The 22,203-nt window shown below is 39.0% G+C and overlaps 1 protein-coding gene across 1 annotated transcript in view; it reads left to right on the top strand.

Annotated features, from left to right (window-relative positions):
- Positions 1–22,203, top strand: part of CCNB3 (cyclin B3) — a 54,978-nt gene that overhangs the window by 27,603 nt on the left and 5,172 nt on the right. The window contains exons 8-9 of the mRNA XM_079910953.1: positions 1,293–1,385; positions 18,879–19,016. Coding sequence (XP_079767079.1) covers positions 1,293–1,385; positions 18,879–19,016 — 231 coding nt within the window. The remainder of the gene's footprint in view (positions 1–1,292; positions 1,386–18,878; positions 19,017–22,203) is intronic.

The following is a 22,203-nucleotide window of genomic DNA, read 5'->3' on the forward strand; positions in this document are numbered from 1 at the left end:
CAAGTTTAAAGGGGAGGTAATAATGATGATGAAAACAATATTAGCAGCAACTGACATCTACTGGTAGCATACTATGAGTTAAACATTGTGCTAAGGGATTTATAAACATTATCTTGTTTAATTTTCCCAATAACTTCATGATGGTAGGTATTATTATCTCCTTTTTATAGTTGGAGGAAACTGCTCAGTCAACACAAATAGTATGTGGTAGATCTGGGATATGAACTAAAGTCTAATTACCTTGGAGACCATAAGCTTACACCTCTAATTGTTGAGGAGCTAATCTCAGACACAAAAATTGTCAAGCGGGCTCTTTCTGAGTGACTGCTCTTAGGGATCTTTTCCTTTCTCTGTGCAAGTTTCTGGCATCATATGTAAAACCAGACCTTTTATTCCAGCTCTCCAACCTGGTGAAATTTTCTTTCTCCTTTGAAATCTGCCAGTCTCTTTTACCACTAATATTCATCAATTCCAGATTTTCTTCTGTCTCTCAGTGGAACAGATGGGACCAAGGTTATCTACTAACTAGAATTTTAGCAAGCCATGCATAAGAGGAAAGATGAATATCTCATCTTCTCTCTAGAGACACAGCAATAGATTAACTGACTCCAGTGCCTGTACTTTTTCTAGTATACCTTGGAGGAAGCAAGAGTTTACTATACTAAAAGTGCAGGCCTTAGCTCAGCAGTATTGGTTTCACTGGGGATCTTATGGGAGATTGGGATTGACATATATATTGACATATATACACTAACTAAAATCAATAACATAAGAACGTGCTATATAAAAAAATAAATAAAATTAAATTAAAAAAAAGATATGCAGAAACCTAGCCTCACCCCAAACCTTCTAAATTAGAATGTGAATTTTAAAGATCCTCAAGTATCTTTCACATATGCATGTTAAAGTTTGAGAAGGACTCCTCTACACAGCCTGGTATTGTGCTTTAGACTGAATTGCAAAGAAGGGGCAGAATCTCTTTGGTATTCATCTATAGTCATAGGTGTATTCCTGCCCATATTCCATATTCTCCTGGACTCCTCGCTATCCACCCTGACACTTAAATATCATGTGTGTCCATTTCCTAAGGATAACTGAAACTTGTCTGGAAAAGGATACTTTTATCTGCCCCTATCTGATACCAGCTGAAAATAATGATTTAGAACCCTGAGGAAATTACTTAGGTTACAATTTTTTTCTGAGATATTAGTTGCAAATATTTTTTCCCAAGTTACAGTTTTTGAACTACAGGAAGAGTTTATTTGTTAACACTTCTTTCTTCTTGCTGCCAGGAAAAGTTCATACTTAAAAAATACATGACCAGGCAGAATGATATCAACAGTGACATGAGGGCCATTCTCGTGGACTGGTTGGTGGAGGTGCAGGTAAGCCTGACAACTGCTGCCTTAAGGGGCTGATATTCTCTTTATCAATTATTCATTCAGCATTGCCAGGTCCCAAACGTAGTAAAAATTTACTGGGTCTACAGAGCTGAATAAGCCATGATTCCTGCCCTCAGGGAGCTTATGACCTAGGGGACAAGATAAGACAAGCAGGCAGATAAGAACAATACAAAGTAGAATATACTAAGTACTATAAGAATGTTATTAATAAGACACTCGGAGAACCCAGTGGAAGGAGAGAGATTTCTAGAAAAGGCAATGATGGTATGTCAGTTTAATCATTCTCAAAATCCTGTAAAAGTATATCTTGTGATTTGGATAGGGGTTAGTGACAAAGTCTCTCAAGCTTTGGATGGGATGGGTAATAGGAAGGACATTGTAGCCCCAAACAGGGCAGATGGCTGTTTGTTGAGGGTTGGATGTTGAGGGAATATTGTTATGAATACTTAATTATCACTTTATACTAACAAAGATAGTCCAGAATAGTACCTGGACGTGGTAGGTGTCAATAAATATTTGTTGAATGAATGGAATTGAAAGGATTGCTGTGGAGTTTGCAAGGAAATATAAAGCATAGTATATGCCCAGCAGAGGCTTACTATATAATTGGGAAGAAAATGTAATATAGTTTAATATCCTTTAAGTACCAGAGTAATGGTTCAGGCTCACTTTGGAGTGACAGACCAGGGAAATGTGGTAGACATGGTATATTTGAACATCAGCAAAGCATGAAAATGTCATCTTATGGAAATGATGCAAAATAGTAAATTAGATAAGAGTAGAATTTGAGTAAATCTTAAATAAGTAAAATTGATCACAAAGATTGCTGATCATTACCAAGCAAGAAAGAGATTTCTAGTAGACTGCCAGTGGACTTTGTTCTGATCAATATTTTTATAAGTGATGTAGATGAGAACAGAGAAGATCATCTCATCAAATTCACAGATGGCATGAAACTGGGAGTAGGGGTAGGAAATAAATGGATAACAGATAAAATATCTCTAGCAGCTGGAATGATGAACTGAATCTTTTAATAAAAAAGTTTTGTTATTTTTATTGCACAAAATTCATAATTATTATAGCAAAGTAAGAAATTATAATTACTTAAGATCCCACACGTACAAACAGTGTTAACATTTGTGTGTGTTTATTATCCCCCGCTTTTTTTTTAACATCTTTATTGGAGTATAATTGCTTTACATTGTTGTGTTAGTTGCTGCTGTATAACAGAGTGAATCAGCTATATGTATACATATATCCCCATATCCCCTCCCTCTTGCATCTCCCTCCCACCCTCCCTATCCCACCCCTCTAGGTGGTCACAAAGCATTGAGCTAATCTCCCTGTGCGATGCAGCTGCTTCCCACTAGTTATCTGTTTTACATTTGGTAGTGTATATATGTCAGTGCCACTCTCTCACTTCGTCTCAGCTTACCCTTCCCCCTCCCCGTGTCCTTAAGTCCATTCTCTACGTCTGCATCTTTTTTTTTTTTTTCGGTACATAGGCCTCTCACCGTTGTGGCCCTTCCCGTTGCGGAGCACAGGCTCCGGACACGCAGGCTCAGCGGCCATGGCTCACGGGCCCAGCCGCTCCACGGCACGTGGGATCTTCCCTGACCGGGGCACGAACCCGCGTCCCCTGCATCAGCAGGCGGACTCTCAACCACTGCACCACCAGGGAAGCCCTATGTCTGCATCTTTATTCCTGTCCTGGCCCTAGGATGTTCAGAACCAATTTTTTTTTTTAAGATTCCATATATATGTGTTAGCATACGGTATTTGTTTTTCTGTTTTTGACCTTTGTAACATTTTGGGATTGACTTTTATCACTCACCATAATTCCCTTGAGGTCTGTCCAAGTTGTGTGTATCAATAGTTCATTCCTTTTTATTGCTGAGTAGTATTCCATGGTATGGATGTACCAAGGTTAGTTTAACCCTTCACCCATTGAAGGCCATTTGGGTTGTTTCCAGTTTCTGAGACTGTGAAAAGAACATCTATAAACATTAATTTACAGGGTTTTATGTGAATATAAGTTTTCATTCCTAACATCAATACCCAGGAATGGGATTGCTGTGTCATATGATAAATGTATGTTTAACTTAATGAGAAAGTGCTACAGAGTGACTGTATCATCTTGCACTCTCACCTGCAGTGTATGAGAGTTCTAGCTGCTCTGAATTCCTGGTCAGCACTGGGTATTTTTTTTTAAACTTTAGCCATATAGATGTGTAGAGGAATCTCACCGTAGTTCTAATTTGCATTTGCTAATGATGTTGAACATCATACTTGTCATCTGTATATCCTTTTTGATGAAGTGTCTGTGTCTTTTGCCCAGTTTTAAATTGGGTAGTTTATTTTCTTTGTGTCAAGTTATGAGAGTTCTTTACATGTTCTGGATGCAAATCCTTTGTTGGATGTGTGATTTACAAACATATCCTACCAGTCTGTAGTCTTTTGATTCTTTTATCTGTGTCTTTCACAGAGCAAAAATTTCTGATTTTGATAGTCCAGTTTTTCGATGTTTTCTGTATGGATTGCAATTTTTGTGTCATATCTAAGAACTCTGCTTAAACCTAGGTCATGAATATTTTCTCCCATATTTTATCTAAAAATTTTATAGCTTTAACATTAAATCTATAATTCATTTTGAGTTAATTTTTATATAAGGTATGCAGGTTTTGAAATCAAGTTTCATTGTTTTGCATATGGATGTCTAATTGTTCTAATACCATTTGTGGAAAAATATACTTTCTCCAGTAAATTGCTTTTGCACCTTTGCCACAAATCTGTTTGCCTTATTTGTGTGGGTCTATTTCTATACTTTTTTTAAATATTCTGTTTCATTGATCTGTGTCTATCCCTTTGCCAGTATTGCAGCCTTTATTTCTATAGTTTTATAGTAAGTCTTAAAGCGAGGTAACATGATTCTTCCAACCCTATTCTGTCTTTTTTTTCAAAATTGTTTTAGCTATTCTAGTGTCTTAGCCTTTCTAGACAAATTTTAGAATCAGTTTGTCTATATCTACTAAAAAATCCCGCTGAGGGTTTGATTGGAATTGAATTACATCTTGTGCAGAAAAGAGTTAACATAACAGGCATGATGCTGCTAGCCTTAGAAAGGCCTGTTTGCAAGGTTGCCCTTTGGCTGGCATCTGGGAACTTGATTGGTAAGCAGTTCCCTACACTGCTGTAAAATTCTCCCCTAATGATAACTGTGCCTAAACTCTTTGTGCAAACACTATGGTTTATTCTGAACACCTGCTTTCCTTCTGCGAGTCTGGAACTTTGGTCCATGTTAGGTAGAGTGTTTATGTGACCAGCTCCCAGTAAAATGTTAGGCACTGAGTCATTAATGAGCTTCCCTGTTACACAACACTTGACACGTATTGTTCCGTCTTATTGCTGGAGGAATTAACTGCATCCTGAGAGACTCTGCGGGAATAGGACTCTTGGAAGCTTGCTTCTGGTTTTCACCAATTTTTGCCCATGCTCCTTTTCTCTTTGCTTTGTATCTTTTGCTATAATAAATCATAGCCATGAGTGTGACTATGTGCTGAGTCCTGTGAGTCATCCTAGGAATCATTGTACCTGGAGGTGGTCTTGGGGACCCCCAATACACATTTATAGGTGAATTTGCATAGAATCAACATTTTTTTCTATGTTGAATCTTCCAACCCATGAACCATGAATGTAGTATGTCTCTCATGTATTTAGATTTTCTTTGATTTTTTTTAAAAAAACCATACAGATCCTGTACATGTTTTGTTAGATTTATACCCAAATATTTTCTTTTTTGTAGCTATTGTAAATGGTATTTAAAAAATTTTTTGGTTTCCATTTGTACAGTGCCAATATGAAATATTGATATTTGTGTGTTGACCTTGTTTTCTATGATCTTGCTAAAACTCACTTATTAAATCTTAGGAGTTCTTTTTTTGGTAGATTTCTTGAAGTTATCTACATAGACAATTATGTCATTTGCAAATGGAGACAGTTTGATCCCTTTCCAGTCTGTATACATTTAACTTCATTTTTGTGTTTTATTGCACTGTGCAGGACTTAATTATGATGTTGATAGAATCACTAAGAGTGGACAACCTTGTCTTGTCCCTGATCTTCGAAATAAAGCAGTTAATCTTTCACCATTAGTATGATCTTAACTGTAGAGTTTTTGCTGCTACCTTTGATCAGGTTGAGAAATTTACTTTCCATTCTTAGTTTGCTGATACATATTTATCATGACAATGTTAAATTTGTCAAACGCTTTTTTCCTGCATCTATTGATTTTGTTTTTGGCTTTAGCCTATTGATGTGGTGGATTATATTGATTTTTAAATATTGAAGCAGGCTCATATTCCTGGGATAAACTCCACTTGGTTCTGGAGTATTATTCTTATGTATTGCAAATCTTATATGCTAATATTTTGTTGAGGATTTTTGCATCTGTGTTTATGATATATGTTGGTCTGTAGTGTTCTTTTTAAAAATATTTGTGTACTGTATTTTTCTGGTTCTTTAGTTCTTTCTGGAAGAACTAAAGAGCAAACAATGAAGAACAACAAAATAAATGAAATTAAAAATCTCTAGAAGGAATCAATAGCAGAATAACTGAGGCAGAAGAACGGATAAGTGACCTGGAAGATAAAATAGAGGAAATAACTACAGCAGAGCAGAATAAAGAAAACAGAATGAAAAGAATTGAGGACAGTCTCAGAGATCTCTGGGACAATATTAAACATACCAACATTTGAATTATAGGGGTCCCAGAAGAGGAAGAGAAAAAAGAAAGGGACTGAGAAAATATTTGAAGAGATTATAGTTGAAAACTTCCCTAACATGGGAAAAGAAATAGTCAGTCACATCTAGGAAGTGCAGAGAGTCCCATACAGGATAAATCCAAGCAGAGACATGCCAAGACACATATTAATAAAATTATCAAAAATTAAATACAAAATAAAAATATTAAAAGCAGCAAGGGAAAAGCAAAAAATAATATACAAGGGAATCCCCATAAGGTTAACAGCTGATCTTTCAGCAGAAACTCTGCAAGCCAGAAGGGAGTGGCGGGACATATTTAAAGTGATGAAAGGGAAAAACCTACAAAAAAGATTACCCAGCAAGGATTTCATTCAGATTCGACAGAGAAATTAAAACCTTTACAGACAAGAAAAAGCTAAGAGAATTCAGCACCACCAAACCAGCTTTACAACAAACATTAAAGGAACTTCTCTAGGCAGGAAACACAAGAGAAGGAAAAGACCTACAATAACAAACCTGAAACAATTAAGAAAATGGTAATAGGAACATACATATTGATAACTACCTTAAAGGTAAATGGATTAAATGCTCCAACCAAAAGACATAGACTGGCTGAATGCATACAAAAACAAAACCCATATATATATGCTGTCTACAAGAGACCCACTTCAGACCTAGGGATAGATACAGACTGTAAGAGAGGGGATGGAAAAAGATATTCCATGCAAATGGAAATCAAAAGAAAGCTGGAGTAGCAATTCTCATATCAGACAAAATAGACTTTAAAACAAAGACTATTACAAGGGACAAAGAAGGACACTACATAATGATCAAAGGATCAATCCAAGAAGAAGATATAACAATTGTAAATATTTATGCACCCAGCATAGGAACACCTCAGTACGTAAGGCAAATGCTAACAGCCATAAAAGGGGAAATCGACAGTAACACAATGATAGTAGGGGACTTTAACGCCCCAGTTTCACCAATGGACAGATCATCCAAAATGAAAATAAATAAGGAAACACAAGCTTTAAATGATACATTAAAGAAGATGGACTTAATTGATATTTATAGGACATTCCATCCAAAAACAACAGAATACTCTTTCTTCTCAGGTGTTCGTGGAACATTCTCCAGGATAGATCCAAACTATACAATGGTGGAAAGACAGCCTCTTCAACAAATGGTGCTGGGAAAACTGGACAGCTACATGTAAAAGAATGAAATTAGAACACTCCCTAACACCGTATACAAAAATAAACTCAAAAGGTATTAAAGACCTAAATGTAAGGCCAGACACTATAAAAATCTTAATGGAAAACATAGGCAGAACACTCTATGACATAAATCACAGCAAGATCCTTTTTGACCCACCCCCTAGAGAAATGGAAATAAAAACAAACAAATGGGACCTAATGAAACTTAAAAGCTTTTGAACAGGAAAAGAAATCATAAAGAAGATGAAAAGATGACCCTCAGAATGGGAGAAAATATTTGCAAATGAAGCAACTGACAAAGGATTAATCTCCAAAATATACAAGCAGCTCATGCAGCTCAATATCAAAACAACGAACAACCCAATCCAAAAATGGGAAGAAGACCTAAATAGACATTTCTCCAAAGGAGATTTATAGATTGCGAACAAACACATGAAAGGATGCTCAACATCACTAATCATTAGACAAATACAAATCAAAACTACAATGAGGTATCTCCTCACACCAGTGAGAATGGCCATCATCAAAAAATCTAGAAACAATAAATGCTGGAGAGGGTGTGGAGAAAAGGGAACACTCTTGAACTGTTGGTGGGTATGTAAATTGATACAGCCACTATGGAGAACAGTATGCAGGTTCCTTAGAAACCTAAAAATAGAACTCCATATGACCCAGCAATCCCACTACTGGGCATATACCCCGAGAAAACCATAATTCAAAAAGAGTCATATACCACTATGTTCACTGCAGCTCTGTTTACAGTAGCCAGGATATGGAAGCAACCTAAGTGTCCATTGACAGATGAATGGATAAAGAAGTTGTGGCACTTATATACAGTGGAATATTACTCGGCCATAAAAAATGAAATTGAGTTGTTTGTAGTGAGTTTGATGGACCTAGAGTCTGTCGTACAGAGTGAAGTAAGTCATAAAGAGAAAAACAAATACTATATGCTAAAACATATATATGGAATGTAAGCAAAAAAAATAAGGTTCTGAAGAACCTAAGGGCAGGACGGGAATGAAGACCCAGACGTAGAGAATGGACTTGAGGACACGGGGAGTGGGAAGGGTAAGCTGGGATGCAGTGAGAGAATAGCATTGACCTATATACACTACCAAATGTAAAATAGATAGCTAGTGGGAAGCAGCTGCATTCCAGAGGGAGATCAACGTGGTGCTTTGTCACCACCTAGATGGGTGGGATAGGGAGAGTTGGAGGGAGATGTAAGAGGGAGGGAATATGGGGATATATCTATACATATAGCTGATTCACTTTGTTATACAGCAGAAAGTAACACAACATTGTAAAGCAATTATACTCCAATAAAGATGTTAAAAATATAATTTGGGAAGTATTCCCTTCTCTTCTCTTTTCTAGAAGAGATGTGCAGAATCTATATTATTCATTCTTTAAATGTTTGGTAGAATTCACATGTGAAACTATCTGGGCCTGAAGTTTTTTCTTTTCTCTGAAGAATTTTATCTAAGAATATAATTTCTTTAATAGTTATGAGATTATTCAAGTTATCTATTCATGTCAGATGAAATTTGGAACTTTGTGGTTTTCAAAGAATTGGTCCTTTCATTTAAGTTGTTGTATTTATGTTCATAGCATTTCCTGATGATGCTTTCATTCTTGATATTTGGTAATGTGTGTGTTCTCTCTTTTTGTTTATCAGTCTTGCTAGGAGTTTATCATTTTTATTGATATTTGCAAAGAACCAGGTTTTGCTTTTATTTGTTTTCTGTTTTTCTGTTTTCAGTTTTATTGATATCTATGCTAATTTTTATTGTTTCCTTTTTCTTGCTTTGGGTTTAAGTTGCTCTTCTTTTCGTAGTTTGAGATGGAAGATTAGATTATTGACTTCAGACTTTTCTTATTTCCTTTTTATTTAATTTACTTTTTTATTTTTTAATTTTTAAATTTTTCACACACACACACACACACACACACAGTGTTTTATTTTTACAAGAGATAAATAAACTGACACCAAGCATTGTAAATGGATGACCACAACAAAAGCAACAATGATTGCAATTACCAAACATGAAACACACTCATACTATGTCATAATATTGACATTCAGTCCAGTAATCCTCTGCTGTAACAGCTCCTTTACTTTGCAGTGAAAATTGATTTGTATATTTTTTGCCTCTGAGTCCTTGTGGGATTTTTATTTTATTCAAACAGAAAGTCACAAAAATTATAATCATCCTCATCAGTTCACTCAGTCCCATAAAATTAATTTTTTATCTTCATCTTTTGTTAGCACTTTTATGAATTCATCAGTTTTCCATTAGCGTTCTAAAAATGCTGATTCATTCAGTTCAGCAGTATAGTCAGTTACCAGAAACCTGTACTTGTCAGAGTCTTTTCCATGAATTACTTGAAGATGAAACCCTTTTATAGGAACATTTTTGCAAAAGCATCAGAGTACACCCAGAACTGTCTGTACATGACAAAAGACTTAAAAATGAGCATGGTTAAAGATTTGATTAAAGTTCATAATAATGCAATTGATGAGGAAATTTAGTTATTTCTGAGATATACATTTTAAAGTAATAACTAGAATTATGACTTAAACATTATAACAGAACATATAAGATTTTTAGAAATTTCAGGTAATGTCTGAAACATTTATATTAACATATTTCCATACAAATAACCCAAAGAAATTTTAGTATTAGTTGTTTTTTTAGTTTGTTTGATTTTTTTATACTGCAGGTTCTTATTAGACATCAATTTTATACACATCATTGTATACATGTCAATCCCAATCGCCCAATTCAGCACTGCACCATCCCCACCCCACTGCGGTTTTCCCCCCTTGGTGTCCATACGTTTGTTCTCTACATCTGTGTCTCAACTTCTGCCCTGCAAACTGCTTCATCTGTACCATTTTTCTAGGTTCCACATACATGTGTTAATATAAGATATTTGTTTTTCTCTTTCTGACTTACTTCACTCTGTATGACAGTCTCTAGATCCATCCACGTCTCAACAAATAACTCAACTTCGTTCCTTTTTATGGCTGAGTAATATTCCATTGTATATATGTACCACTTCTTCTTTATCCATTCATCTGTCGATGGACATTTAGGTTGCTTCCATGACCTGGCTATTGTAAATAGTGCTGCAGTGAACATTGGGGTGCATGTGTCTTTTTGAATTATGGTTTTCTCTGGGTATATACCCAGTAGCAGGATTGCTGGATCATATGGTAATTCTATTTTTAGTTTTTTAAGGAACCTGCATACTGTTCTCCATAGTGGCTGTATCAATTTACATTCCCACCAACAGTGCAAGAGGGTTCCCTTTTCTCCACACCCTCTCCAGCATTTATTGTTTGTAGATTTCCTGATGATGCCCATTCTAACTGGTGTGAGGTGATACCTCATTGTAGTTTTGATTTGCATTTCTCTAATAATTAGTGATGTTGAGCAGCTTTTCATGTGCTTCTTGACCATCTGTATGTCTTCTTTGGAGAAATGTCTATTTAGGTCTTCTGCCCACTTTTGGATTGGGTTGATTGTTTCTTTAATGTTGAGGTGCATGAGCTGTTTATATATTTTGGAGATTAAACCTTTGTCCGTTGATTCATTTGTAAATATTTTCTCCCATTCTGAGGTTTGTCTTTTTGTCTTCTTTATGGTTTCCTTTGTTGTGCAAAAGCTTTTAAGTTTCATTAGGTCCCATTTGTTTATTTTTGTTTTTATTTCCATTTCTCTAGTAGGTGGATCAAAAAAGACCTTGCTGTGATTTATGTCATAGAGAGTTCTTCCTTTGTTTTCCTCTAAGAGTTTTATAGTGTCTGGTGTTACATTTAGGTCTCGAATCCATTTTGAGTTTATTTTTGTGCATGGTGTTAGGGAGTGTTCTAATTTCATTCTTTTACATGTAGCTGTCCAGTTTCCCCAGCAACACTTATTGAAGAAACTGTCTTTTCTGTGTTGTATATCTTTGCCTCCTTTGTCATAGATTAATTGACCATAGGTGCATTGGTTAATCTCTGGGCATTCTATCTTATTCCGTTGATCTATATTTCTGTTTTTGTGCCAGTACCATACTGTCTTGGTTACTGTAGCTTTGTAGTATAGTCTGAAGTAAGGGAGTCTGATTCCTCCAGCTCCGTTTTTTTCCCTCAAGACTGCTTTGGTTATTCATAGCCTTTTGTGTCTCCATACAAATTTTAAGGTGATTTGTTCTAGTTCCGTAAAAAATGCCATTGGTAATTTGATAGGGATTGCATTGAATCTGTAGTTTGCTTTGGGTAGTATAGTCATTTTCACAATATTGATTCTTCCAATCCAAGAACATGATATATCTCTCCATCTGTTGATATCATCTTTAATTTCTTTCATCAGTGTCTTACAGTTTTCTGCATACAGGTCTTTGGTATCCTTAGGTAGATTTATTCCTAGGTATTTTATTCTTTTTGTTGCAATGGTAAATGGGAGTGTTTCCATAATTTCTGTTTCAGATTTTTCATCATTAGTGTATAGGAATGCAAGAGATTTCTGTGCATTAATTTTGTATCCTGCAACTTTACCAAATTCATTGATTAGTTCTAGTAGTTTTCTGGTGGCATTTTTAGAATTCTCTATGTATAATATCGTGTCATCTGCAAACAGTGACAGTTTTACTTTTTCTATTCCAGTTTCTATTCCTTTTATTTCTTTTTCTTCTCTGGTTGCCGTGGCTAGGACTTCCAAAACTATGTTGAATAATAGTGGTGAGAATGGACATCCATGTCTCGTTCCTGATCTTAGGGGAAATGGTTTCAGTTTTTCACCACTGAGAATGATGTTTGCTGTGGGTTTGTCATATGTGGCCTTTATTATGTTGAGGTAGGTTCCCTCTATGCCCACTTTCTGGAGAGTTTTTCTCATAAATCGGTGTTGAATTTTGTCAAAAGCTTTTTCTGCATCTATTGAGGTGATCATATGGATTTTAGTCTTCAATTGTTAATATGGTGTATCACATTGATTGATTTGCATATATTGAAGAATCCTTGCATCCCTGGGATAAATCTCACTTGATCGTGGTGTATGATCCTTTTAATGTGTTGTCGAATTCTGTTTGCTAGTATTTTGTTGAGCATTTTTGCATCTATATTCATCAGTGGTATTGGTCTGTAATTTTCTTTTTTTTCTTTTTTTAACATCTTTATTGGAGTATAATTGCTTTACAACGGTGTGTTAGTTTCTGCTTTATAACAAAGTGAATCAGTTATACATATACATATGTTTCCATATCTCTTCCCTGTTGCATCTCCCTCCATCCCACCCTCTCTATGCCACCCCTCTAGATGGTCACAAAGCACCGAGCTGATCTCCCTGTGCTATGTGGCTGCTTCCCACTAGCTATCTATTTTACATTTGCTAGTGTATATATGTCCATGCCACTCTCTCACTTTGTCAGAGCTTACCCTTACCCCTCTCCATATCCTGAAGTCTATTCTTTAATAGTTCTGTGTCTTTATTCCCATCTTGCCCCTGGTTCTTCATGACCGTTTTTTCTTTTTCCCTTAGATTCCATATATATGTGTTAGCATACAGTATTTGTTTTTCTCTTTCTGACTTACTTCACTCTGTATGACAGACTCTAGGTCCATCCACCTCACTACAAATAACTCAGATTCAATCGTTTTTATGCCTGAGTAATATTCCATTGTATATATGTGCCACATCTTTATCCATTCATCTGTTGATGGACACTTAGGTTGCTTCAGTGTCCTAGGTATTGTAAATAGAGCTGCAATGAACATTTTGGTCCATGACACTTTTTGAATTATTGTTTTCTCAGGGTATATGCCCATTAGGGGGATAGCTGGGTCATATGGTTGTTCTATTTTTAGTTTTTTAAGGAACCTCCATACTGTTCTCCATAGTGGCTGTATCAGTTTACATTCCCACCAACAGTGCAAGAGGGTTCCCTTTTCTCCACACCCTCTCCAGCATTTACTGTTTCTAGATTTTTTGATGATGGCCATTCTGACCGATACAAGATGCTATCTAATTGTAGTTTTGATTTGCATGTCTCTAATGATTAATGATGTTGAGCATTCTTTCATGTGTTTGTTGGCAATCTGTAAATCTTCTTTGGATAAATCTCTGTTTACGTCTTCAACCCATTTTTGGATTGGATTGTTTGTTTTTTGATATTGAGCTGCATGAGCTGCTTGTAAATTTTGGAGATTAATCCTTTGTCAGTTGCTTCATTGGCAAATATTTTCTCCCATTCTGAGGGTTGTCTTTTGGTCTTGTTTATGGTTCCCTTTGCTGTGCAAAAGCCTTTAAGTTTCATTAGGTCCCATTTGTTTATTTTTGTTTTTATTTTCATTTCTCTAGGAGGTGGGTCAAAAGGATCTTGCTGTGATTTATTTCATAGAGTGTTCTTCCTATGTTTTCCTCTAAGAGTTTGATAGTGTCTGGCCTTACATTTAGGTCTTTAATCCATTTTGAGTTTATTTTTGTGTATGGTGTTAGGGAGTGTTCTAATTTCATAGTTTTACATGTACCTGTCCAGTTTTCCCATCACCACTTATTGAAGAGGCTGTCTTTTCTCTGCTGTGTATTCTTGCCTCCTTTATCAAAGATAAGGTGACTGTATGTGCGTGGGTTTATCTCTGGGCTTTCTATCCTGTTCCATTGATCTATATTTCTGTTTTTGTGCCAGTACCATACTGTCTTGATTACTGTAGCTTTGTAGTATAGTCTGAAATCAGGGAGCCTGATTCCTCCAGCTCCATTTTTCTTTCTCAAGTTTGCTTTGGCTATTCAGGGTCTTTTGTGTTTCCATACAAATTGTGAAATTTTTTGTTCTAGTTCTGTGAAAAATGCCAGTGGTAGTTTGATAGGGATTGCATTGAATCTGTAGATTGCTTTGGGTAGTAGATGCATTTTCACAATGTTGATTCTTCCAATCCAAGAATATGGTATATCTCTCCATCTATTGTATCACCTTTAAATTTTTTCATCAGTGTCTTATAATTTTCTGCATACAGGTCTTTTATCTCCTTAGGTAGGTATATTCCTAGATATTTTATTCTTTTTGTTGCAGTGGTAAATACGTGTGTTTTCTTAATATCACTTTCAGATATTTTATCATTAGTGTATAGGAATGCCAGAGATTTCTGTGCATTAATTTTGTGTTGTGCTACTTCACCAAATTCCTTGATTAGCTCTGGTTGTTTTCTGGTGGCATCTTTAGGATTCTCTATGTATAGTATCATGTCATCTGCAAACAGTGACAGCTTTACTTCTTCTTTTCCAATTTGGATTCCTTTTATTTCTTTTTCTTCTCTGATTGCTGTGGCTAAAACTTCCAAAACTATGTTGAATAAGAGTGGTGAGAGTGGGCAACCTTGTCTTGTTCCTGATCATAGTGGAAATGGTTTCAGTTTTTCACCATTGAGGATGATGTTGTCTGTGGGTTTGTCATATATGGCCTTTATTATGTTGAGGAAAGTTCCCTCTATGCCTACTTTCTTCAGGGTTTTTATCATAAATGGGTGTTGAATTTTGTCAAAAGCTTTCTCTGCATCTATTGAGATTATCATATGGTTTTTCTCCTTCAATTTTTTAATATGGTTTATCACATTGATTGATTTCCATATATTGAAGAATCCTTGCATTCCTGGAATAAACCCCACTTGATCATGGTGTATGATCCTTTTAATGTGTTGTTGGATTCTGTTTGCTAGTATTTTGTTGAGGATTTTTGCATCTATGTTCATCAGTGATATTGGCCTGTAGTTTTCTTTCTCTTTGACATCTTTGTCTGGTTTTGGTATCAGGGTGATGGTGGCCTTGTAGAATGAGTTTGGGAGTGTTCCTGCCTCTGCTATATTTTGGAAGTGTTTGAGAAGGATAGGTGTTAGCTCTTCTCTAAATGTTTGATAGAATTTGCCTGTGAAGCCATATGGTCCTGGGCTTTTGTTTGTTGGAAGATTTTTAATCACAGTTTCAATTTCAGTGCTTGTGGTTGGTCTGTGCATATTTCCTATTTCTTCCTGGTTCAGTCTCGGCACGTTGTGCATTTCTAAGAATTTGTCCATTTCTTCCAGGTTGTCCATTTTTTCGGCATAGATTTGCTTGTAGTAGTCTCTCATGATCCTTTGTATTTCTGCAGTGTCAGTTGTTACTTCTCCTTTTTCATTTCTAATTCTATTGATTTGAGTCTTCTCCCTTTTTATCTTGATGAGTCTGGCGAATGGTTTATCCATTTGGTTTATCTTCTCAAAGAACCAGCTTTTAATTTTATTGATCTTTGCTTTCATTTCCTTCATTTCTTTTTCATTTATTTCTGATCTGATCTTCATGATTTCTTTCCTTCTGCTACCTTTGGGCTTTTTTTGTTCTTCTTTCTCTAATTGCCTTAGGTGCAAGGTTAGGTTGTTTATTTGAGATGTTTCCTGTTTCTTAAGGTAGGATTGTATTGCTATAAACTTCCCTCTTAGAACTGCTTTTGCTGCATCCCATAGGTTTTGTGTCGTCGTGTCTTCATTATCATTTGTTTTTAGGTATTTTTTGATTTCCTCTTTGATTTCTTCAGTGATCGCTTGGTTATTAAGTAGTGTATTGTTTAGCCTCCATGTGTTTGTATTTTTTACTGATCTTTTCCTGTAATTGATATCTAGTCTCATAGCATTGTGGTCGGAAAAGGTAGTTGATACAATTTCAATTTTCTTAAATTTACCAGGGCTTGATTTGTGACCCAAGATATGATCTATCCTGTAGAATGTTCCATGAGCACTTGAGAAGAATGTGTATTCTGTTGTTTTTGGATGGAATGTCCTGTAAATATCAATTAAGTCCATCTTGTTTAACGTATCATTTAAAGCTTTTGTTTCTTATTTATTTTCTTTTTGGATGATGTTTCCATTGTTGAAAGTGGGGTGTTAAAGTCCCCTACTATGATTGTCGATTTTACTCTCGATTTCTCCTTTTATGGCTGTTAGCCATTGCCGTATGTATTGAGGTGCTCCTATGTTGGGTGCATATATATTTATAATTGTTATATCTTTTTCTTGCATTGATCCCTTGATCATTATGTAGTGTCCTTCCTTGTCTCTTGTAACATTCTATTTCCAAGATTGTTCATCTTTGCTATCATTATTCTGAATTATTTTTCAGGTAGACTGCCTATTTCCTCTTCATTCCCAAAGTCCACTGCCTCAATTTTGGGTGATTTGTTGTCTATTCAGGTGTTCCAGAGATACAGGGTACATCAAGTTGATTGTGGAGGTTTAATTCGCTGCTTCTGAGGCTGCAAGGAGAAAATTCCTTTTCTCTTCTTTGTTTGCACAGCTCCTGGAGCTCAGCTTCAGATTTGGCCCTGCCTCTGCATGTAGGTTGCCCTCTGGTGTCGATAGGAGGGGGTTAAAGGGGAACTACCATACGACCCAGCAATCCCACTACTGGGCATATACCCTGAGAAAACTATAATTCAAAAAGAGTCATGTAGCAAAATGTTCATTGCAGCTCTATTTACAATAGCCAGGAGATGGAAGCAACCTAAGTGTCCATCATCAGATGAATGGATAAAGAAGTTGTGGCACATATATACAATGGAATATTACTCAGCCATAAAAAGAAACGAAATTGAGCTATTTGTAATGAGGTGGATGGACCTAGATAGAGTCTGTCATACAGAGTGAAGTAAGTCAGAAAGAGAAAAACAAATAATGTATGCTAACACATATATATGGAATTTAAGAAAAGAAAAAGGTCATGAAGAACCTAGGGGTAAGACGGGAATAAAGACACAGACCTACTAGAGAATGGACTTGAGGATATGGGGAGGGGCAAGGGTAAGCTGTGACAAAGTGAGAGAGTGGCATGGGCGTATATACACTACCAAACGTAAAATAGGTAGCTAGTGGGAAGCAGCCTCATGGCACAGGGAGATCAGCTCAGTGCTTTGTGACCACCTGGATGGGTGGGATAGGGAGGGTGGGAGGGAGGGAGATGCAAGAGGGAAGACATATGGGAACATATGTATATGTATAACTGATTCACTTTGTTATCAAGCAGAAACTAACACACCATTGTAAAGCAATTGTGCGCCAATAAAGATGTTAAAAAAAAATAGGAGTGGCTGATTCGCGGGCTCTGCCTCCTCAGGCCGGGGGGAGGGAGGTGTATAGAAGGCGGGGTGAGCCTGTGGAGGCAGAGGCCCGAGTGACATTGCAACAGCTTGAGGTGTGCTTTGTGTTCTCCTGGGGAAGTTTCCCCTGGATCACAGGACGCTGGCAGTGGTGGGCTGCATAGGCTTCTTGGAGGGGAGCTGTGGATAGTGATCTGTGCTTGCACACAGGAGTTTTGGTGGCTTCAGGAGCAGTGTTAGCAGTTCATGCCCATCTCTGTTGTCTGCGGTGGTTGCCGGCGGTTTGTGCCCATCTCTGAAGCTCTTTTAAGCAGTGTTCTGAATCTCTTCTCCTCGCACACCCTGAAACAATGGTCTCTTGCCTCTTAGGCACTTCCAGACCTTTTCCCGGACTCCCTCCCTGCTAGCTGTGGCGCACTAACCCCATTCAGGCTGTGTTCCCTCAGCCAACCCCAGTCCTCTCCCTGGGATCTGACCCACCAGAGCCTCTGCTCCTAGTCCCCACCCACCCTGGTGGGTGAGTAGAGAAGCATGTCAGGCTGGTGAGTGCTGGTCGGCACCGATCCTCTGTGCGGGGATCACTCTGGTTTGTCCTCTGCACCCCTGTTGCTGCGCTCTCCTCTGTGGCTCCGAAGTGTCCCCCCCCACCCACACCCCGTCTCCGCCAGTGAAGGGGCTTCCTAGTGTGTGGAAACTTTTCCTCCTTCACAGCTCCCTCCCACTGGTGCAGGTCCCGTCCCTATCCTTTTGTCTCTGTTTTTTCTTTTGCCCTACCCAGGTACGTGGGGAGTTTCTTGCCTTTTTGGAAGTCTGAGGTCTTCTGCCAGCGTTCAGTAGCTGTTCTGTAGGAGTTGTTCCATGTGTAGATGTATTTCTGATGTATCTGTGGGGAGGAAGGTGGTCTCCACGTCTTACTCCTCTGCCATCTTGAAGATGTCTCCCTATTATCTGAATGCCTCTTTGAAGTGGATGCTTTGGCAATCAGAGCTTAAGTCAGGCACTTGCATTACAAAAAGTCAACCGTCAGGGTTTACACTACAAAGTAGCAAATGGGGAAAGCAAGAATCTAAGTTTTGGAGATGAAAGAGAGAGGGTGTGTTCACTCAAGGTGCTCATAGAGAAGGCAGAGCATCTCCCTCTGATGTAAGATTGGTCCCTTACCCAAATGTGTAGATAGATAATGCCAGGGTCCTCAAAGGCACTAGAGATATAGCCAGACCCCTAACTGAATGAGTTCTTGCATTCATAGCAGAGTTTCAGCTGGCCAGGCCTGGTAGCACCACTGTCCTCAATACCACAGACCAGGTAGTTACATCTATCTGGATGTGCCTTTGGAGTTGGACAATACGTGGATTCCTGCCCTGTTTGTGTGTTCCTCCAGATGACCTTTGAGATGAGTCATGAGACCCTGTACTTGGCAGTGAAGCTGGTAGATCACTACCTTATGGAGGTAATATGCAAGAGGGACAAGCTACAACTCCTTGGTTCCACTGCTTTTCTGATTGCAGCAAAATTTGAGGTGAGCCTGAGTCCATAGGACCTGGAGAAAACTAATCAATCGGTTTCTATCCAAGCCAGATATATATGTATGTATGTATGTATGTGCATTTACATATGTATGTATATATATGCATGCATATGTGTATGTATATATTATATACATGTATATACATATATATATACGCATGTGTGTACATTCACATGTGTATTTGTGTGTGTATACAATTACATACATGCACACAAATAAGTTTTCCTACCGATTTTTTGTCTTCCTAAGCAGGGAAACTGGTGTTGGGTGCAAATGGTGGTGTATTTGTTTCCTGGCGTCAACAAAATTCTCCCTTTTCCTCTTTGAAGATGTGTGTAGGTGGACATATTACTAGTTAAATGGATTGTTCTTTTTAAAGCTTCCTTCTGGACCATAATTTTCTGTCCCCACCCCATTTTCTTCTTCCAGCAACTCCACCTCTGTCTAGTGGAGTCTTGAATTGCTTATATAAGGAAGCATTTCCAAATCTAGGTGCTGGAGACATTTAAGAGAAAATGGCCTGGTGTAGATGGTAGTGAGTCCAAGTAAATTAGTTATTTTTGAAGTAGCAGTATAAAAGCAAGTAGCTGGCCTTTCCTTCATAACCATATCCATCTAACTACTTTATCTGAGTCTTTCCTCTTCCTTATATGCTAAATGATCTTGTTCTACTCTCATTTTTCCTTCAGATAGACTAATAGTATAAAACCTTAGGGTTTAGGAACAGAGAAGTAGCAACTTTTATGAGTACAAAAACCTTTAGAACTGTGGATTTGTCTTTGTGTTCCCTACTCAGATCTGTCCCTAACTAGCTTTCTGCTTCCCTTCTTCATTCTCTCCTTTACTCACTAGCTCCTACCTCGATCAGTACCTCCCTCTCTAACTCCACCCCTCCTTTGCTCCTTACTTGCCTCCCTCTCTCACCACTTCCGGCCCTCACTCCACTTCCGGCCCTCACTGCACTTCCACCCTCTCTTCAATTCTGCTCTCTCTCCACTTCTGCCCTTGCTCCACTTCCACCCTCGCTCCACTTCTGCCCTGTTCCACTTCTGCCCTTGCTCGGTAGCTCCCTTCTTCCCTCCAGCCTTCTTTCAATCCCTTCCTTGATCCCTCAATCCCTGTTTTGTACACTCGCTCACTCCATGCTGGGCCCCTCCCTCCATCCCACCCACCCACTCTCTGTTGCTCTTTCTAACTCTCCTTTTCTCTATCCTTCTCTCGCTCACTCCTTCCCCTCCTCACTTGATCCCTCCTTCCATGACCCTCTCCCTTCCACCCTGGTTCTATCCCTCACTCCTCCATGCCTTCCCACCCACCTACCCACCCCATCGCGCCTTCCCTCCTACTCCACCCTCCTCTCTTCCACCCTCCCTCCCTTCCTGTCCCTTTCCTTTGTTCACTCTCTTCTCTCCTTCCCTAGCTAATGTTCTTCCCTCTGTCACTCCCTCTCTCTCTTCCTCCTCCTTCCCTCTCCTCCCTGTTGCTTCTCTAGTGTGTGCTCCCCTCCCTCCTCCTTTGCTTCCTCCTCCCCTCCTCCCTCACCCTTCCTTTTCTGCTGGTTCCTTCTCTCCCCTCCCTGCTTGCTCCTTCCCTCCGTATCTCCCATCCTTGCTCCATGGTACTCTGGCACCATGACTCCCCCCACCTTAACTTCCTCACACCCTCCTTCCCTGTCTCCTTCCTTTTTCCTCCTTCTCTCTCTTCTTCCTTCCTCCCTCCCTCCCTCCCTCGTTCTCCCCATTTCCCTCTCTGGCTCACTTCCTTCCCTACTGTCTTGCTCCCTGGTTCCCTTGCTCCCCCTCACTCCCTGCTCCCTCTCTGCTCAGCTCCCTCTCACTCACTTCCGTGGTCACTCCCTCCCACCCACTCATGCTTGTTCCCTTCCACCCTCTTTCCCTCCCTGGCTCCTTTTCTCCTTGGTTCTCTCCCTCCTTCCCATCCTCCCTCCTTCCTGATTGCCCTTGCTCCCTAGCCTCCTCCTTCCCTTTCTTCCTCTTTCTCTTCCTCCTCCCTCACTCTCTCCCTTGTTCCCTGCTTCCCTCTCTAGCTCATTTCCTTCCCTGCTCACTGGCTTCCTGGTTCATTCCCTTGCTCCCCTTCCTTTCTCTTTTCACGTCTCTCCCTTTCTCCTCCTTCCTCCACCTACCTAGGGATGTCCTTGTGGCTTAAGCAAGTGCTCCCTGTCTCAGCCTCAAGGGGGTTAAAAAAGCAGCTGGGGGTTCCTGGACAACCAAGAGCGGGAGGGAGAAGGAGTGTGCAAGGTGCTCTCATTAGCAAATTTTGGAACAAGGAGCACCCCTCTTCTGGTTATCAGGACAAAGGACCTCCACTAAGTTTTTTGGAGCAGGGGTGTCTTCCCCTCACAGGACTGAGAAGTACAGAAAGACTTTTGCAAGGGGAGGTATGGAGATGATATGAGAAGAGAAGAAAGGAAGGAGCCACTGGTGAGTAGAGCAGTAGAAGGGAGAGTTTCTTGTCCTGGTCTTGTCACTAGGTTGCTGTGTGACCTTGAGCAAGTCACTTCCTCTCTCTGGGCCTCAATTTCCCTGTCTGCAAACCCAGAGGGTTGGTCCAGTTTGTGATCTGAAAATAAAGGTGTGAGAAGAAGGCTGGGGTGGGCAGTGAGGTGCAGCTAGAGAAAAGATTCAGGGGTCTACCTGCCTCCTAGTCCTTTCCCCCAAACTAAGGTTCAACCTGCAAAGGGCAGGACATGGAAAGGTGCCCCAGATTGTGGAGGGGGGTTTTCTTCTCACCCTTGGCTTGGCTTGGACCTTCCCAGTCTAGCCCCCTTGCACATCTCCCATCCCTTGGTCTTCAGTTTCTGCTTAGGTTCCCTCTGTGCCTATCTCTCTCTGTCTCTCACTGCCTATTACCCCAGTAGTGCCCCCTCTCAAACATCTTTATTCATTCCTTAGACAAGAAAACAAAGTGTGGGCTTATTTTCCATCTCTAGCTCCCTTCCTGTGGTCTCCTTCCCTCTGTTTCCCCAAGAGTAGGCCTTAGATTTCCCATTTCTGGCTCTCACTCATTAGAAGAGAGATCAGTGCTTCCAGTCCCTGTGCCATATTATGCCGCTTCCAGTGCTATAAGAATCTACCACAAGAGGCCCTATCCTCTCTCCTCCTATCTCTCTGATTTTGTTTTTCAGATGTACTACTCAAAAACCAGAAGCTGGCTC

Source organism: Stenella coeruleoalba, assembly GCF_951394435.1.
Source record: "Stenella coeruleoalba genome assembly, chromosome: X".
In the NCBI taxonomy this organism is placed as follows: Eukaryota; Metazoa; Chordata; class Mammalia; order Artiodactyla; family Delphinidae; genus Stenella; species Stenella coeruleoalba.